We start from the raw sequence: 19,898 nt of genomic DNA, 5'->3' as shown, positions 1-19,898 counted from the left end.
CTAAATTTTCTGCTACTCCACACATTTCATAAAGTATTCTACTTGATTTAACGATGGCTACCCAATATTCGAAGATCCTTTCTCTGAACCCATACGCATTTCCCTAGGTCTTACTATAACTGGTTTTTATGAAAATATACGTACCCATATTTTAACACTATGACGGATGTTCCATGTTCATTGCTTGCCGCCGGTTCAATGCCTGAAGAGCATATTTACCAAAGCAAATACAATTACCTCTATAAGATATTTCTTTTATTCTCCACTATGTTATTTACCGAGTCTAGGTTGGTTGTTTTTTTTTTTTTTGAGGTTATAGTTGTATTTTTCATTGGGGATTTCTTGAAAAAAAAAAAATCACCCCATCTTACTTCAATTCCTTGTATAAGACGTTGAGAATAGAAGTTAAAGAGGGTATTTATATTCATCGTGTCCTTTATATGGAAGTTAGAGGCCATGAGGCTATTCCCTTGACTCCTTCAAGTCCAACTGAGGGACTCCCTCAAGTTCCTCAAGTCCAACTGAGTCATAACCTGACCCAACTCCACTAGACCATCAATGAAAATTCAAGGCGGCTAATACTAATCAGGCATATGTGGGAATTCTCTATTGTGGAGACTGGAGATTCAAACTCACGCTCTAGTACTTGCTCTAACCACTTGAAAATTTTCTTGGACCATTGAACCACCACCCTCAATGGTATTCATAAGGTTGTTTTGTTAGTGAGGTTTTGTAATGTAGCTTAGATAACTGTACATTCCTTCATGTTCTGCATTTCTTTTACTTTGATAGATAATTAGGGTAGTCTTTTCTAGTTACCGTGAAACATTATGCTTTAACTCCAAAATTGATTATTTTTATTAATTAATTATGTGGGGTTAGTGGTAAACAAGTCTGTGAGAGGCGCACGAAAATTTAGTTATTTATTTATTTAAATTTTCAGGACATTACAACAATCATTAGATCTAAGGTGTCAAGCTCATATATATATACGCTTCTGCCATCTTTTGATGACGATGCACACCATATGCTCAATTATTATAAACCAAATGATAAACAAATAATCAATTGAAGCATTTATAAGCATTTGATAAAATCATAAGGCTCATGACATAATTTCTTTATTGAAAAAGGAAATCAAAGTATGCTCAGTTTATCCACATATTGCATAATGAAATAAAATTGTTCCGTAAGCATTTACTTACTTTGACGGATTTTCCTTACCCTCGGACTTCTTACTCTAGGATGCTTGCTAGAACTAGAATACATTAAATGCATGGTCGATTCCTGGCATCACACACGTGTTCGGTTAAGGTCTTTGTGTGTGTGTGTCTCTCTCTCTCTCTGTGATAGAGTAGATTGCTATTTGTATCCTTTTTCACCTTTAATGCTTTTGCAGATGCTTCACGAAGAAAATACATGAGAATTCACAATATTCTTCTAATGGTTTTCTAAGAAAGAGGATAGGGGGAGAAAAAAAGGCTCATAGAGACATTCTTGTTGATTTTGAAAAATGAAAAATGAAATATGCAGCTCACGAGACAGAACAAAAGTTTTAATAGTTCTCAAGATTGAGATAATTGAGAAAACAGAGAAGATAATTTAGCACTCACGAGTCACCATCACATAATTAGTAATTACCTTGGTGGAGGAAGGCATCTGTGTGCATGAGCTGTTGTTTTCTTCTTTACTCATCACGTGATTCACTATTCCATTTAGTCTTGCCTTTGTGCTTGATGAAACTCCAGCATTTTATGATTTCTTTTTTTTTTTTTACACAAACAAGTTACTAATATTAATATTAGAGCACTTGTTGATTTTCTTTTCTTCTGCAGATATCATGAGGGTGAACATTATGTCGATGTCATCTTTGAAAAAGAGACTCGGCATATCTATTAAAACTGTGTGATTTACAAAACACCACTTATTGGAGCCTGATATAAAAGTTCAGTGGCTGTGGAAATTATTATTGTTGGTTCCAAATCCATATAGCTTTGGCCCTTATGAGCAGAGGGACAAGCTCATTCCTAAGATGGAGGCTGTTGACCTCTTTGCTGCCACCAATGAACTCTTGCCCTATAAACACGGCCGGCACGCTCGGTTGACATCCCAGCTGCTGCAGCTCCCGTTCGATTTGCCGTCCATTGGGCGCCTGATCGAGCTCATAAACTGTAGGGTTTGCCCCAAACCCACATATGAGTGACCTCACAGAGTGGCTCATGCAGCAAGAGCTCTTGCTGAAGATCACCACTGGCTTGTCAGCCACCATCCTCGTCACAGTATCCATTGTTGTGAAGGTTAGAAAGAGTTGGAAATGTGAGTGTGTAAAGAAGCTTCAAGCTTTTGGGGTGAGAGTTAAAAGGCTTTGCTGCTGCTGTGAGGAGCTTCAGCACCAGTTTATGTCTATTTATAGAACCCATGCAGTTGTTGATAGAATAACAACAGAACAGGAATTAAAGGCATAAAAGGAGAGGGGATTCCCAAATGACCCTTTATGATTACCTGAAAATGACTTGGGTGGCTTTTGTGCACATCCAATAACAACTTGCGCCCTGCCATGTAAGTGTAGCCAACCATCATCATGGAGACGTTAGGCTATTGGTGTCAATTGTAAATGTCATGGAATGACAAGTTGCATATCAGAATATTAACATGCAAAATGTGGCAATAGTGGGGAACTACATCCTTAATGCAAAACTTATCCTTTTTAAGTGTGGCCAGCAATTTTTTATAGGGGAAACTTCAGTAAGCCTCCCTGAATTTCTAAAACTCTCACTTCAACCCCCTGAACTTTGGTTTGCTCACACTTTGGACCCTTCTGTTAGTTTTTGACGTTAAAGTCAAACAATTTGACTTTCTATACCCATTTTACCCTCAACCAAAACTACGTCATTTTGGACTCCAAAACTACACCATTTTGGGCTTCAAAACTACATCACCACTCAACCCAAAACGACGTCGTTTTGAGCATAATATTAAAAAATTAAAAAAAAAAAGGGAAATCGGGGTGACTCAGCCACCCCCTGGCCAGTCTGGGGGTGGTCGAACCACCCCATGGCCAAGGGGGTGGTCCGGCCACCCGCTTCAAAACTACATCACCACTCAACCCAAAACGACATCGTTTTGAGCATAATATTAAAAAAAAAAAATTTTTAAAAAAAAATCGGGTGACTCGATACAGCCCGGTCGGGGTGGTCAGACCACACCCCAGTAGTAGGGGTGGTCGGCCACCCCAAAGGCTAAAGGGATCGGGGTTCTTTTGGGGGTGGTTAAGGGGCTAGGGGTGGTTTTGGCCACCCCCAAAAGCACCCGATCCCCTTTTTCTTTTCTTTTTTTGGCCAAGGGGGTGGCCGGACCATCCCCTTGGCCATATGGGTGGTTCGACCACCCCAGATCGGCCAGGGGGCTCCAGGACCACCCTTTTTTTAAAAAAAATATTTTGCTTTTCTTTTTAAAAAATAAAAATAAAAAATAAAAAATAAAAATTTAATGCCTAAAACGAAGTCGTTTTGGGCTCGGTAGGTGTTGTAATTTTAGGGCACAAAATGGTGTAATTTTGGAGTGAGGGTAAAATAGGCATAAAAAGTCAAACTATTTGACTTTAACGTTGAAAACTAACCGAATGGTCCAAAGTGAGAGCAAACCAAAGTTTAGGGGGCCTAAGTGAGAGTTTTGAAAATTCAATGGGTGTTTGTCAAATCGGCTGGAACTTCGGGGGGCTTAGTGAAGTTTTTCCATTTTTATACGATCTGTGAATCCAACATAAATTTAATACAAAATTTACGAATTAAGGTTGATGGGACCACTATGTTTAGTTAATGTGATCAGGTTAAAATTGACCTATATAGTTTGATACTCATGCTTCAAACACCACTCGAACCCGACACACGAACAAAAATTATCACCTCTACCTTTAAGTACCAAAGTGGATGATTTTATAAACGTACTATGTTGGAACCCTTAATTTGCTGTGCCATTTTAGTAAGAAATCTTTTCCTTTATGTTCCTCTCTAAATTATCAATTGTTCCAAAAGGATAGGAACTTATGAATTTAAATATTTAATTAAATATTCTAATACTCTTCCTCATGTGTGAGCTCAAACTCTCTCTCAATAGGTAAAGCTCAACATGTGAAATATTTAATTAAATTATAAAATAAATTATATAAACAAAATTTGAGCTCCCTGATATCAAGCATGTTAAATCACAAGTTGTCTTGAAGCTTAAATCAAAAGGAAATGATCATCGAAGTCTTTCATCTATTTTGGAGCATCTAGACAGGTGGAGAAACTAGTAGGATTGTAGGACTTATCCAATTTGGTGGAACTTTTATCTCATAACTGGCTAGATTCACATCCAGATCAATTCATGAAAACCCAAAGCCAAATAGAAAAAGACAAGAAAAAAGAGAGTTTTGGAAAAGAAGAAGATGCTTATTCAAGGTAATTTTCCCTAAAAGAACAAAATCTACAAAAAAGAGAGGATGCCTTCAAGGCCCACCACATTATCTAGTTTCACACATTGCACTAAAGAGAAGAAATGCCCCTATGATATTCTGTGAGTTAAATAGCTGACTAGTGCCTTAAACTGTGGACAAAGCCTGTTATAATATATCAACTATCATGTGTGATTCTCTATGAAGTGTATTGGCATCCGAACGTCGATTACTACAAAAGGTTTCTATTTATGCCAAAATGTTTATTACTTCATAAATTAGACAGTCTCATATATTGTTTAGGCAATATATACAAAGCAATGTGGCTCAAAACATGGTGCAGTAACTCGAAGAAAATTTCTTTAACCCCAAGAGGTTGGCTCAAGTGGTCAAATAATTCATTGGGGCCAGCCCACCAGAGTATTACCCGATCTGTGTGGAAGGGACATTTTACATGGGTTCGAAGTTTACTTAACAAGAGTGGGTACACGAAGTAGCCCTGCCTTGGAGTTCCTCGTTATCGGAAAAAAAAAAAAAAGTTTTTCACTTTTAAAAACCATTTAACTAGCTCTTTCAAACAAAAAACCATTTTACTCATGTCAACATGTCAATATACAGCAATTATTTGGTTGAAATAGAGGAGGTAAATGAATAGTACATTTGAACAGAATTATTTGGATGATTTTCCAGGAATTAAAAATGATGATTGGGACTTTAAAAAAAAGACACTGATGATTGAGTATGGTTTCCAGCTCATATATATTATTCAAATTCAGGGTGATTTTGCGCATGATATCTAACTAGTAACCACAATATATTCCCTCTTAACGTATCACAATGATTCTTTTGAAGCTCAACATTATCTCTTACCAGAAATCTTTTCGATCAATTCTGAATCGCTTTCGTCTTTAGACATTTCATCACCTGCTCACATCATGGAAAAGATGCCTCTTTATCTTTGTTCTGTTTGGTGACCACGTGAAAGTTGTGTAATGTAAAAGATATTCATGTCATTTTCAAGCATCCGCATATCGCCACATACCTGCAGCCAAGAAAAAGCTCAAAATGTAAATGTGTCGGAACAATTTGCATAACTGGCTCAAGATAAAGCAAAGGGCCAATTTCAATTACAATACAAGCCATTAATCTCAACTCAGATGAATTTCAATGGCATATGATGCTGCAGGTGCATGCAGGCATCTATGCATACGAGCTTTTCTTTTCTCTTTTCTCTTCCACACGTAATTCACTTTTCCAATATTTTCTTGTCAATTTGTGTGAAATGAGCACCCTTTGGGTCCCTCGCATAAAACTTGATTTAAAGTTTGTGCCAGTCGTGGTTTTGCCTCATCTAATCAAAGAAACTTTCTCCTATTTTACTCATGGTCCTTATAAAATAAACAGCCTGGGTATACTGCTTCACTTAGAAAGCAATCTATAAATTATCAAAGAAGTTGACCTCAACATATCTTCGATATCATAGAAAATTTAGTTTATGATCACCATGAAGCACAGAATTTTGGATAATACAACCAATGTTAGTACACAAATGGAAATGAATTTATCACTACGAGCCTTAAAACTAACATTATTCGGACAGAGCTGGTAATTCAAATTTTTAGCTGGGTGCACAATATGACAGCAAATCTTTCTAATGTCAATCTCACTTGAGAAACCAAACCACAATCTACAGGGTATCTATGCATTTTTGGAAACTTCCACAGATCCAAAAAAACAAACCACCCCTTCTGTTTGACTGTCAATGGGGAAAACGGGTTTTGACACAAGATCAACAGCAAAATTGTTTTTTTGATAAGTAGATCAACAGCAAAATTGTGATTTTATTTAAGTCCAATATTTGGTTACAGAAGTTGACCACAGTCACATCATTAACCTCTTAAGGTTTTCAAATTTGCACATTGCAGATAACCATCCTAGACTAGCTCCTTTCACTCCAACGTGTCAACAAGGATGTGTCTCAACACTATAGCTTTCCTCACAGTTGGAAGACTCGATGTTCTGTTAAAAAATTGGGATTCTGTACATTTTTCAATTGAATTCTATGGATAAGCGTTTTTCATAGCAAAAATTATTATGCAGGCCAAAGATATGAGGCATCCCAAATTCCCAGCTAAGTTAACTCAATCCAAATGAGTTCCTGCTGTGCACCAAATCATCCATTCAACACCTTGCTATCGCATTAGCAATCTCAGTAAAACACTATTCTCAGCCACCACCAAACTGGGTTCAGTTAAAACTAGATGCAAATTACGACTAGTCACCATTAGGCTCTTTCATTATAATAAAAGAATACAACATATAAAGCAAATTCAGTCCCCAAAAAATCATCTGGGCGTCCATGGGAGCTGCAATTTTGGGCTCATAAGGTACATTTTCAAACCGTAGAAAGACCAAATTAGGTCCTTAGCTTTCTCAGGGACCATAAGCTCATCAAGGCCCAACTTTCCAGATCAGTTGGATATTGTCCACACTGCTTTTGGCAGATTCTAAGAAGACCCTATCGCCCAAACTAGAGTTTTTCTAGTCTATTGGGCATTCGACTTGGAATGTGCTAGGATTATCACTTCATGCCCCATCCTATTGGTGAGCAGCCTTAGGAATCATCTTATTTCCCTGTTTGAGTACAATCATTGTGGTATGTTTACGTATTTTGAGCTATAGAATACACAACATACACCGAAAAACAAAAAATGTATGAGAAACTTAAAGAACAATAACAACAAGAAGTATAGGAGTTTGGCGGGTGTGCGGAAGTCTCTCATCATAGTCATAGATTGTTATTGTATTATGGATAAAAAGAGTGGGGAAACCCCGGATCATCTTCTTCTTCAGTGTGATGCCGCAAGGGAGCTGGGGATTATGGTTTTTCAGTTGTTTGGGGTTGAGTGGGTTATGCCTATAGATGGGTAGTGGATCTTTCCGCGAGTTGCAAAAGAAGGGTCGGCCAAAATTATATCAATTTTGTTTGGAATGCAATTCCTTCCTTTTTAATGTGATGCATTTGGATAGAAAGAAAGGCTCGAAGATTCAAGGATCATGAGAGAACAAGCTCAGATCTACGAACTTGTTTTCTAACATCCCTATTTGAGTGGATTTCTACTCCACCCTTCTTCATGTATCTAGCTATGCATATTTTTGTTCTCTTTTTTCTCGTTCTTGATTTGTTGGGTGTTTTTTCTCATATATTTTTTGTGTACTTAGGTTGCGCCCCTTGCACTCTTAATGAATTTCCTTTACTTATCAAATAATAATAATAATGTAGCAGAAAATTAAAGGATAGTATACAAAAGATCAATGATTCAAATTAAAAAATATCGTTCATCCAGTAAATGGGATCATCCAACTAGGTGGAAATTTAGTTCAGAGCAGTGGAAATGAAGAGGCCAACATATTACAGATGAGTTATCATGGCTGAAAACTTGAAGCGCTCACATCCAAAGTATTAATACCAATAAAAGTTGCACTTCCACAAAAAAGAAAAAAATAATAAAAAACGTACCAATAATATTTGAAACCAAAAACTCATCAAGCTTACGAATGCACCCAAAGAAAGTAAATTAGCAACACCAAATTTCAGGTCACCGATGGTTAAGTCAAGCAGCTGCATACATCGAATCAAAGAAAAAAAGAAGTAACTGCATATATAAAGATAAAGAAGAAAACACAAGTTATATACAGAACGTTTCAAGATTCAAGAATGCAACCTATTTCTCTATCTTTTCTGAGGAAGACTTGTTATGAGAAATCAAAGTGTTAAGGAGCCCATCTATTTTATGCCTTATAATTTACATAATGCAGCTTGAATAGAAGGTGCATTTGCTTGATGGATAGCGCCTTTCGGCCCAGAGTCTTGAGCATATAGCATCAATCACATATTCGCGTTAGGTGCCTCAAGCTAAAAGCATTCTTATAATATAAAATATCTTTGAAGTCAATCAAAGATATTCATTAACATCAAAAAGATTTTAGACAGAAACTGAAGCCATCAAAAATACCTATGATCTTTATGACAACGAGATCCCTATTTTACTTATTTCTTGGGGGTGTAGGAGATGAGTAGTAAAATATAATCGACTACGTGAGTCAGGTATTCTGTTTGAAATAAATAATTAATGACATGGATCAATATTAGAAATCATTGTCTAGGAAAACACATATCCAGGTGAAAACAAAACAAGATGATGCATATGCTTTATCTAATAAGTACGAAATGTTAAACTGGCATTGAATTAAAAGTCAAGAACCTTAAGTTGGAAGTCAAAATGTTACTACTGTTTAGCACCACGTGCATTCTCAGATTGACTTCCAACCTCCATAAGATCCATCTTACCCCGATACACATTCAACAGTTCAGGAACATCGTCTTGAAATTTGATCAAAAACTTCTCCACAAAGCACTTCTCACTAGGTAGTATGAAAGATCCTGAGGACAAATCATTCTTGACCAAACCCTTCGCTTGTAAAATCTGAATAACTGAAAACCTAGGCATTATCCTCTTCTCCAAGCTGAAAAATAGAACTACAGGATTAATAGCAATATTAGCAGATGGCCAACCCATTTTGTTCACAAGGAAGTCCATTGCTTTCGTGATCTTCCCATCCGATAAAAGCATACAATTTGGATGCCTTTTAAATGCTGAGAGGGCCATGTCCTCTGACCAACCCCACCTCTTATAAAGCTCCAACTTAGACTCCAACTTTGGTTTACTCATCTTCAATAATACTTGGATTGCCAGGACAAACACCGTTTTCAAGGGATTGAATCCCATTTCCATAACCTGTTGGACAGCCTCAACAAACCTAGTATGCTTAGCGAACGCTTCAGAAGGATAATTACTTACCAAGAAAGAAATGGTAGATTGAGGCAATCCAAGTTGTCTCAAATGTGCAATGTTAGGAGTCATATTATTTGTCACATTATACAGAAAAGACCGTGGTGCGCGCTTCAAAGTTGCAAGGACTTTCTCGTCGACAAGAAGTACAGTCTTGAGGAAATCATAGGAGGGGATTAGTTGTTTCTGTAAGCTTCTTGCTAACAACAATGGGTTTGAAGAGAGAATCTCAGAGAGGTCAGAGCTCGAAACCCCCACAGAACGGAAAAACTCAATCTTGGGCAAAAGGGTCTTCTCAGGATCAGATAAAAGCAACATTGGTTGTACCCTGACAATTTTGGAGATCTGGGTAGGGGTGAATCCATTCTCTTTGAGAAGATTAAGCACTGAGTCTGGTCTCTCTGGGTTCTCAAAGTTCATTCTCTGGGATGCTAAAATAGCAGATTTTGGGGACAGCCCACATGAGTTTATGAGGTAAGACACTGTAAAAGAATGTTTCTCTTCTTGTTGTGTTTCATTAGATTGACATAACCCTATCGATGCGAATGATTTTAGAATAAAGAAAGCATTTTGCTGAATAAACCCCAATTGGGACCTCCTACTTTTAAGTAAGAGAAGCTGTCTTGAACAGAGAAAAGCAAACATTGTTGACTCACCGATCAAAGTTCATTCTCTGGGATGCTAAAATAGCAGATTTTGGGGACAGCCCACATGAGTTTATGAGGTAAGACACTGTAAAAGAATGTTTCTCTTCTTGTTGTGTTTCATTAGATTGACATAACCCTATCGATGCGAATGATTTTAGAATAAAGAAAGCATTTTGCTGAATAAACCCCAATTGGGACCTCCTACTTTTAAGTAAGAGAAGCTGTCTTGAACAGAGAAAAGCAAACATTGTTGACTCACCGAGTCCGTCCGATTCAGCCTCAGACCACTTCTTGTTTATCAAGAGATCCTCTCGAGGGTTGGATTGGTATTAAGCTGGAGATGTCAAAATTCCTTACGGTAATGGCGGCCTCTGACCTATTCTTCCTAGTTCCTGTGCTTCAGAATCTAAGGAGGTGTTTGGCAAATGGAATGACCTAAACACTGTAGTTGATGTAGATTGATGTGAAAAAAAATAAGAATGTTTGGTATAAAAAAAATGAAAAAGTGGTATGAAAAAAGTAAAAAAGTTTTGTTTTGTAGTGATTTTTTTATTTGAATAATAATAAAAAATGAATAATTTGATATTAAAAGTGAAAAAGTTTGAATGTTTTGATGTTGATTTTTTTTAGAAATGATGATGAACAGTATTTGGGCCAAAAGTGAGGCATCTCGGGGGAATAAAAGTCGCGCCATTTCGCTGTTTGAACAGTATGTCGTCTGTTTCTATCGGAAAGCGTATGGTACTAGTCCATGTTATGAAGAAAAGTTTTTGCAACGACACTACATATCTTGTCTTTAGAAATCGGAAGTGGCATTTCGATTTCGTAAAAATAATATATATTTTTAAAAGATATCACAAAACGTAAAACATTTAGCATTACAATTGAAAAGGTGTTTAATTTAATATAAGAAAAAAATTTGCGATTTTTATAAACAGGCTAAGAATGCTTATTTAAAAATGCGCAAATTTAAACTAAAATCACGATTTTTTATAACAAATATTTGATAAAAAAAAATATTTTTTAATATGTTTTATCAAACACATTTGAGATTTTAAAAAATAGCGATTTTAAAAATGCAATTTTTAAAATCGCACTTATAGAAACTGCAATCTCAAACAAACCTTTAATGTCTTCTTCAAATTGGTTTCGAAATAAATTTTTTGGTTCCCAAAACTGGGAGATGCCTTCAAGAGAAACATATGGCTAGAAAGTTTGATTTAAAATACTATTTATAATGAACCCTTCTATATTCATTACAGTAAGCCAAGGTGTACAGTTGTGTTACCTTCACAAATTTAAACAAAAGCCCAGCAAGTGTGGATTGAAAAGCCATCCATATGACAAAACAAGGTGATGCTTATTGTCCACTTATTCTAACACATGAGAAGTTTTGAAGCCTGCGATTATAAGGTAATCGGATCGAATTGAGCTAAGTATTGACTATTCGAGCTTATAATCGGATCGAATTGAGCTAAGTATTGGCTACTCAAACTAAGCTCGACATAATATAAGCTCTCGAGCAAGAGTCTAGCTGCAAGACAGTATTCAAACTCAACTCGAAGAAATAACCTTAAACTTTGATTCTAGGTTTTGGGCCTTATCATTCAGAGCTTTCTCTTCAAGATCGACCAGCTGGCCATCTCTAACCCCGAGCACGTACAACATGCCGATGATTGGACATAGTGCCATGGAACTTTGGTTGTGGCATGGCCATAGCTGAAGGAGGTGTAGAGGTTGTTGGAGGTGAACTAGAAAAGAACAAAATCAGTAGGGCAACAACAGAGGAACCTGCATATGAAAAGAATGAGTACATTTTCTTTTGTAAATTTTGAGAAACTGTTTTGATTTAATTATCCAAAACAGAGCAATGTCTATTGTATTTATAATTACAAGCACATAGAGTTTGTTACATTTGTGATATACAACAACTAATGATCCTGATAAGTGTCATATAGAAGCTGTAGATGATGATAAATAAACTGAGGAAATCAAATAACTAGATTACAATCTAAAGTAACTGAAAGGACAAGAAATTCAAAGCAGCATCCATGTAGTTGAACTAAGTAACCGAGCACTTGGAGATAAAGGATGAGTTATCTGCAACTCTGCATTTGATCATCAGTTGAGGTGTCCAAGTTACTGCATGAGCTGCCTCTTGTATCTCTCGTTGTTCAAACCCCATGACACCTTAACATTTTTAACTTCTAGGGTTACAGTCAAAAAGACTGTTTACCCTTAGTTTTGCCCAAACTATATTTCTTCTAGTCTAAAGGGCTTTCAAACTTAAACTGTAATAGGATTATCACTTCATGCGCAGCCCTACCAGGAAGCAGCCTTAGGAATCATCTTATTCCTTGTTTGAGTAGATCATTGCCGTACTTCGGCATACATTTGCTAGAGAATACACAATCTACCCGAAAAAACAAATAATGTAAGAGGAGAGTAAATGAAACCTTCTACAAAGTTGCATCTATGTCCCAACCATAGCTATCTCAATTACAAAGCAAGCCATTAATCTCAAATCAGATGACTCTACGACTTTTCTTTTCTTTAATGCTTTTCTAGAAACAAAATAGCGAATTTCTGAACTTCAAGTATATATCAAGATAGACCACTCAAAACATATGACAATATGATTCATATTTGCTCAAAAATTAATCTTCTCAAAATCTAAATGTTCTCCATATTTTTATATAGAATCTTCTATCCACCAATACATCTGCAAGACAAGGATGAATTTCAATGTCACAGGATTCTGCGCGTGCATGTAGGCGTCTATGTATACGAGCTGTTCTTTTCTTCTTTCCTTTCACACATAATTCACTCTTCCAACAGGATGCATTTCAATCTCATAGGATTTTACCGGTGCACACAGGCATCTTTGTCTACGAGCGTTTCTAATTTTCTTCTTTCCTCCACAGCACAGTTCACTTTTCCAATATTTCCTTGTCAATTGTGTAAAATGAGCACCCTTGGATGCCCTGTGCAAAACGTGCTTTGAAGTTTGTGCCAGTCATGTGGTTCTGCATCATCTAATCAAAGAAATTTTTTCCTATTTAACTGATGATCTTGACTAAACTGCCCGAGGATACTGCTTCACTTAGTAATCTATAAATTATCAAATAAGTTGACCTCAACATATCATAGATATCATAAAAAATAAAAAAATTAGCTTTTGATCTAATCACAGTGAAGCACAGAATTTTGGATAATACACCACCAATGTCACAAATGGCAATGAATTTTTCACTGAGCCTTAAAAACTAAATTTTATATATATATATATATATATATATATATATATATATATATATATATAAGTAATTGAAAAATTATTAAAAGCGCAAGGTGCAACCCGAGTACACAGGAAATATACTAGAGAAACACCTAGCTAGAAAGCCTTAAAAACTAACGTTGTTCAGACAAAGCTGGTAATTAAAATTTTTAGCTGGGTGCACAACATGACAGCAAATATTTATAATTTCAATCTCACTTGAGAAACAAACCAAAATTAACCGGTTCTTCTAAAAGCATGAAACCTAATTGACAAATCAGGAGCAAGGCGTATCTATCTATGCATTTTTGGCAACTTCCACAGATCCAAAATTCAAACCACCTATTACGTTTGACCATCAATGGGGAAAGTGGGTTTTGACACAAGATGAGCTGCACAATTATGATTTTATTTAAGACCAATTGGAGGGTGGGACAGCATCTCCCAATTACAGAGGTTGACCAACCTCTTAAGGTTTTCAAATTTGCACATTGCAGATAACCATCCTAGACTAGCTTCTTTAACTCCAAGCGGTGGAGATGAAGGACTTTAGGCCCATCAGTTTGGTGGGAGGGGTGTACAAAATTGTTTCTAAGGTGCTTGCCAATAGGTTGAAAACTGTTTTGGGTAAGGTCATCTCCTATTCTCAAAATGCCTTTATAGGGGGTCGGCAAATCCTTGATTCCATTCTCATTGCCAATGAATGCGTGGATAGTCGCATGAAATCAAGGTTGTCAGGTGTTCTTTGAAAATTGGACTTGGAAAAGGCCTATGACCATGTCAATTGGGATTTTGTTTTGTATTTGCTGCATAGGTGTGGTTTTGGAGAGAGGTGGAGGGCTTGGATAGAGTGGTGTATTAAGTCGGTGAGATTTTCCATACTTGTGAATGGTTCTCCGGAAGGCTTCTTCAATAGTTCGAGGGGAATCCGGTAAGGGGATCCTCTCTCTCCCTTGTTGTTTGTGCTAGTTATGGAGGCTTTGAGTAAAATGGTGAATGCGACAGTAGAACAAGGCCTTTTGAATGGTTTCTCGGTGGGAAATAGGGTTTTATCGGAGTTGAGAGTCTCTCACTCTTTATTTGCGGATGATACTTTGATCTTTTGTGAAGCTTCTATTGCAAATCCGGTATGTACGTCTCATTCTTTTATGTTTCGAAGCTGTATCGGGTTTGAGAATGAATCTGGGAAAATCAAAGATTGTGGCAATTGGTGAGGTGGAGAACATTGGGGTATTAGCTAGTATCCTTGGGTGTAGTGTTGCCGAGTTGCCTATGAAGTATTTGGGTCTCCCTCTAGGGGCGCCGTACAAGGATACGGTTATGTGGAATGATGTGATTGAAAAGATTGAGCGTCAGATGGCGGGTTGGAAGAGGATGTATCTCTCTAAAGGAGGTCGCCTAACTCTTATTAAGAGCTCTTTGGCTAATCTTCCGACTTATTTCTTGTCTTTGTTTCCGATTCCTATAAGTGTAGCTAAAAGGATTGAGAAAGTCCAAAGAGATTTCTTGTGGGGAGGAATGGGAGATGAGCCTAAGATGCATCTTATAAGTTGGAATCAAGTTTGTCGTCCCCTTCGCTATGGAGGTCTTGGCATTCGGAAGATGCACCAATTTAATCAAGCTCTTTTGGGGAAGTGGCTTTGGAGATATGCGAATGAGAGCGAGGCTCTTTGGTGTAAGGTTATTAAAGCTAAGTATGAAGACAAGGAAGGTGGGTGGTGCACAAAGGAGGTTTCAGGTTCCCATGGTGTGGGCCTTTGGAAGCACATTCGTCAAGGGTGGAATTTTTTTGCTAAAGGGATCCGGTTCGAGGTGGGGGAGGCTTCGAAAGTTCGCTTTTGGCATGATGTTTGGTGTGGGGAGAATTCCTTGAAGCAAGCTTTCCCGTCCTTATTTAGTATTGCCAGACATAAAGAAGCTTTGGTGAAGGATAATTTTACTTGGAAGAGTGGGAGAGTTGAATGGAATGTTATTTTTGTTAGGCCCGTTCAAGATTGGGAGCTGGATTTGGTTTCTCCTTTTTTTGATCGGTTGTATTCTTGCAAGATTTCCATAGGAGTGACAGATCGTATGTGCTGGATTTCGTCCAAGAAAGGAAAGTTTGAGGTTAAGTCGCTCTACAAGGCTTTGTCCCACTCCTATCAAGAGGTGTTTCCTTGGAAGAGCATTTGGCGAACTAAGGCTCCCTTGAGAGTGGCTTTTTTTGGGTGGTCTGCAGCTCTAGGCAAAATATTGACTCATGATAATTTGCGTAAAAGGAACATAGTGGTTATGGAGTGGTGTTGTATGTGTAAGAAGTCCGGAGAGACAGTCGATCATCTTCTTCTACACTGTGAGCTCGCGAGTGTTCTTTGGCAGTCGATCTTTATTCGGTTTGGATTGCATTGGGTCATGCCTTGCAGGGTGAGGGACTTGTTCGATAGTTGGTGGTCGGGAGGTCAATCCCGAAGCGCAGTTGTGTGGAAGATGATCCCTCTGTGTCTTATGTGGTGTATATGGATTGAAAGAAATGCTAGATGTTTTGAAAATTCCACTAGGACTATAGAGGAATTGACCCATTTTTTCTTCTTTACTCTTTACTCTTGGACGGCCGCTTGGCTAGCTCCATTAGAGATTAGTTTTTCTGATTTTCTCTTTCATTTCTCTCCCTCTTAGGCGCTCTCTTTTATACTCCCCGTGTAAATGGGTTGCGCCCCTCTGCGCTTTTGTTTATATCACAATTACTTATCAAAAAAAAAAAATGTGTCAGCAAGGATGCGTCTCAACATTATTACTTTTCCTCTCAGTTGGAAGACTTGATGTTCTGTAAAAATTGTTACTAATTAAAACATTGGGATTCCAAGTACAACCAAAAAAAAAAAAAAAAAAAAAAACGAACATTGGGATTCTGTAGATTTTTCAATTGAATTCTATGGATAAAGTTTTTCACAGCAAAAATTACTACGCAGACCAAAGATGTGAAGCATCCAAAATTCCCAGCTAAGTTAACTCGATCCAAATGAGTTCCAGCTGTACACCAAACCCTCCATTCAACACCTTGCAATCGCTTTAGCAAGTAAATTAGCTTCACCCAGTAAAAACTATTCTAGGCCACCACCATACTTCAGTTCAAACTAGATGCAAATTACCACTAGTCACCCCTAGGCTCTTCCATTATAATGCCAAAGAAGACCATTTAAAGCAAATTCAGTCCCCATAATCATGTGACCGTCCATGGACGCTGCAATTTTGGGCCCATAAGGTACATTCTCAAACCCCAGAAAGACAAGATTACATCCTTAGCTTTCTCAGGGACCATAAGCTCACCAAGACCCAACGTTCCAGATCAGTTATGATATTCTCCATTCTGCTGGCAGATACTAAGACCCTTTTGCCCAAACTAGAGTTTTCCTAGTCTATTGGGCAATCAGTCGTAGAATGTGTTAGGATTATCACTTCATGCCCCTCCCTATTGGAGAGAAGCCTTAGGAATCATCTTATTTTTCCTGTTTGAGTATGATAACTGTGGTATGTTTGCGTACTTTGAGCTACATAGTACAGAAGCATACAAAACAAATGGATGAGAGAATTAAAGAACAATAACAACAACAATTCAAGTTAGAGGATATAATAATAATAAGGGTAAAGTCTACATATTTCCCTCAAACGCACCCCTCCCCCCCCCCCAAAACTATCAATTGCAATAATGTCTCCCTCAAACTACCAAAAATTGTCAATGTCTCCTTAATTACAAAGATGCCATTAATGATTCAAAAAATAAAATAAAACAAAAAAATTTGTTTATTTCAAATTTATAGATGTATTTTTGTGTTTTTGACAAAAATTTATGGTCATTTTTGTCTTTTTGCAGGCCTTGAGAGGGACACTGGCAATGTTTTGGTAGTTTGGGGAGAGGGGAAAGAACATTGTCCCAATCGAAAGTTTGAGAAGGACATAGTTAATTGGATGGTAGTTTGAAAGAGGTATATGAATTTTTCCCTAATAATAATAATGATGATGATGATACAAAAGATCAACGATTCAAGTTAAAGAATATCATTCATCCAGCACATGGGATCATCCAACCAGGTGGAAATTTAGTTCAGAGCAGTGGCAATGATGAGGCCAACATATGATGGATGAGTCTGTTATCATGGCAGAAAACTTTGTGTTAACATCCACAGAATTAATACCAATAAAGTTGCACTTACACAAAAAAAGGCAAAAAAATAATAATAATACCATAAAATTTGAAACCAAAAACTCAACAAGCTTAAGAATGCACCCAAAGAAAGTAAATCAGCAGCACCAAATTTCAGGTCACCTATGGTTAAGTTGAGCAACTGCATACTTCAAACAAAGAAAAAAAGTAACTGCATATATAAAGATAAAGGAGAAAACACGAGTTATATCCCAGAAGGTTTCAAGATTCAAGAATGCAACCAATTTCTCTATCTGTTCTGAGGATGACTTGTTATGAGAAATCAAAGTGTTAAGGAGTCCATTTATTTTAAGTCTCATAATTGACTGAACATAGGTTGACTTGAAGGTGAACTTGCTGGATGGATAGTGCTTTTCAGACCAGCGTCTTGAGCATATAGCATCAATCAATCACATATTCACATTAGGTGCCTTAAGCTAAAGGCATTCTCATAACAAAAAATCACTTTGAACTCAAACGAAGATATTCCATAATATTAAAAAGATTGTAAGCAGAACTGAAGCCATCAAAAATGCCCATCCCCTTTACAAAAACGAGATCCCTATTTCACTTTTTCTTTTTGGCCTCAATCTTTGGGGGCATAGGAGACTGAGTAGTCAAATATATGTGACCATGTGAGTCAGGTATTCTGTATGAAATTAACAATTCATGTCATGAATTAATATTTGAAATCCTTGTCTAGGAAACCACATATCCGGCTGAAAACGGTACAAGATGATGCATATGCTTTATCCAATAAAATAAGTATGAAATGTTAAACTGGAATTGAATTAAAAGTCGAGAAATACCTTAAGTTGGAAGTCAAAATGTTACAACATTTTAGCACCACATACATTCTGAGATTGACTTCCAACCTCGATAAGACCCATCTTACCCTGATACACATTCAACAGTTCAGGAACATCGTCCTGAAATTTGATCAAAAACTTCTCCACGAAGCACCTTTCACTCGGTATTATGATAGATCCTGAGGACAAATCATTCTTGACCAAACCCTTCGCTTGTAAAATGTGAATAACTGAAAACCTAGGCATTATCCTCTTCTCCAAGCTGTAAGACATAACTGAAGGAGTTCTAGCAATATCAGCAGATGGCGAACCCATTTTGATCACAAGGAAGTCCATTGCTTTCATGATCTTCTCTTCTGATAAAAGCATACAAATTGGATACCTTTTAAATGCAGAGAGGGCCATGTCCTTTGACCAACCCCACCTCATATAAAACTCCAATTTTGACTCGAATCTTTGTTTACTCATCTTCAATAACACTTGGATTGCCACGACAAACACCATTTTCAAGCGATTGAATCCCATGTCTATAACCTGTTGGACAACCTCAGCAAACCTAGTATGCTTAGTGAACGCTTGAGAAGGATAATTACTTACCAAATAAGAAATGGTAGATTGAGGCACTCCAAGTTGTCTCAAAAGTGCAACGTTAGGAGCCATATTAGTTGTCACATTAAATTGAAAAGCCCGTGCTGAGCGCCTCAAAGCTGTAAGGACTTTCTCGTTGACAAGAACCACACTCTTGAGGAAATCATAGGAGGGGATTAGTTGTTTCTCTAAGCTTCTTGCTAACAACATTGGATTTGAAGAGAGGATCCCAGGGAGGTCAGAGCTCGAAACCCCCAAAGAACGGAAAAACTCAATCTTGGGCGAAAGGGTCTTCTCAGGATCATATAAAAGAAACCGTGGCTTTACCCTGATAATTTTGGAGATATGGGTAGGGGTGAATCCATTCTCTCTGAGAAGATTAAGCACCGAGTCTGGTCTCCCTGGGTTGTCAAAGTTCATACTCTGGGATGCTAAAATAGCAGACTTTGGGGACAACCCACACGAGTTTATGAGGTAAGACACTGTAAAAGAATGTTTTTCTTCTTGTTGTTTTTCGCTAGATTGACATAGCCCTATCGATGTGAATGATTTTAGAATAAAGAAAGCATTTTGCTGAAAAGACCCCAGTTGGGTCCTCTTACTTTTGAGTAATAGAAGCTGTCTTGAACAGAGAAGAGCAAACATTGTTGACTCACCGAGTTCGTCCGATTCAGTCTCAGGCCACTTCTTGTTTATCAAGAAATCCTCTCGAGGGTTGGACTGGCATTAAGCCGGACATGTCAGAATTCCATCCTGTAATGGCGGCCTCTGAGTCTCAGCTATTCTTCCTGTGCTTCAAAAAATTGCTCAACTTTCTATCGTTTTAACGTTACCGATTAAACTCTAAAAACTCTCGAGTGCAAATCGAGCTTTCATTTTAAAAATTTTTGTTAATTTTTGTAAGGGTTAAATACTAAATTAGTCCTTAGGGTTTCGTAACTTTATTTTTTCCCCCCGGGGTTTCATTTTTATCATAGGAGGTCCCTGTGGTTTTGATAAGTGACCAAATTAGTCCATCCAGTTGACTGTACGGACTGACACGTGGACCAATCAGATGTCGACACGTGGCACATATATTAATTTTTTTAATTTTTTTTTTAATTAAAAAA

At 37.4% G+C, this 19,898-nt stretch overlaps 3 protein-coding genes across 6 annotated transcripts; all 3 read right to left on the bottom strand.

The window, feature by feature from the left end:
• Positions 1-1,966: 1,966 nt before the first annotated feature.
• On the bottom strand, positions 1,967-2,287 carry LOC132169101 (monothiol glutaredoxin-S6-like). The gene has a single exon (XM_059580186.1). The coding sequence runs from the start codon at positions 2,285-2,287 to the stop codon at positions 1,967-1,969; it is 321 nt and encodes a 106-aa protein (XP_059436169.1).
• On the bottom strand, positions 2,288-10,341 carry LOC132171727 (transcription termination factor MTERF15, mitochondrial-like). 2 transcript variants are annotated; one of them, XM_059583113.1, is made up of 3 exons: positions 8,701-10,341; positions 5,306-5,477; positions 2,288-2,552 (listed from the first exon to the last, which is right to left on the bottom strand). In XM_059583113.1, the coding sequence occupies exon 1, from the start codon at positions 9,931-9,933 to the stop codon at positions 8,725-8,727; it is 1,209 nt and encodes a 402-aa protein (XP_059439096.1). In that variant the 5' UTR covers positions 9,934-10,341; the 3' UTR covers positions 2,288-2,552; positions 5,306-5,477; positions 8,701-8,724. The 2 variants fall into 2 exon arrangements, with proteins under 2 accessions (XP_059439096.1, XP_059439097.1); XM_059583114.1 differs by having other exon boundaries at positions 8,787-10,341.
• Positions 10,342-11,185: 844 nt separating this feature from the next.
• On the bottom strand, positions 11,186-19,587 carry LOC132171725 (transcription termination factor MTERF2, chloroplastic-like). 3 transcript variants are annotated; one of them, XM_059583110.1, is made up of 2 exons: positions 18,202-19,587; positions 11,186-12,348 (listed from the first exon to the last, which is right to left on the bottom strand). In XM_059583110.1, exon 1 carries the CDS (start codon positions 19,432-19,434, stop codon positions 18,223-18,225), a length of 1,212 nt encoding a protein of 403 aa, XP_059439093.1. In that variant the 5' UTR covers positions 19,435-19,587; the 3' UTR covers positions 11,186-12,348; positions 18,202-18,222. The 3 variants fall into 3 exon arrangements, with proteins under 3 accessions (XP_059439093.1, XP_059439092.1, XP_059439094.1); XM_059583109.1 differs by having other exon boundaries at positions 11,186-11,726; XM_059583111.1 differs by having other exon boundaries at positions 11,186-11,686.
• Between the last annotated feature and the right edge of the window lie 311 nt (positions 19,588-19,898).

This window comes from Corylus avellana, chromosome ca2 (assembly GCF_901000735.1).
Source record: "Corylus avellana chromosome ca2, CavTom2PMs-1.0".
Taxonomy (NCBI): domain Eukaryota; kingdom Viridiplantae; phylum Streptophyta; class Magnoliopsida; order Fagales; family Betulaceae; genus Corylus; species Corylus avellana.
Note: the sequence above shows the minus strand (reverse complement) of the source record. Positions and strands in the feature narration are given on the sequence as shown.

Bases quoted from the DNA above. Each gene is read 5' to 3' on its own strand.
- LOC132171725 (XM_059583110.1), bottom strand. From the start codon at position 19,434: ATGTTTGCTCTTCTCTGTTCAAGACAGCTTCTATTACTCAAAAGTAAG.
- LOC132169101 (XM_059580186.1), bottom strand. From the start codon at position 2,287: ATGGATACTGTGACGAGGATGGTGGCTGACAAGCCAGTGGTGATCTTC.
- LOC132171727 (XM_059583113.1), bottom strand. From the start codon at position 9,933: ATGTTTGCTTTTCTCTGTTCAAGACAGCTTCTCTTACTTAAAAGTAGG.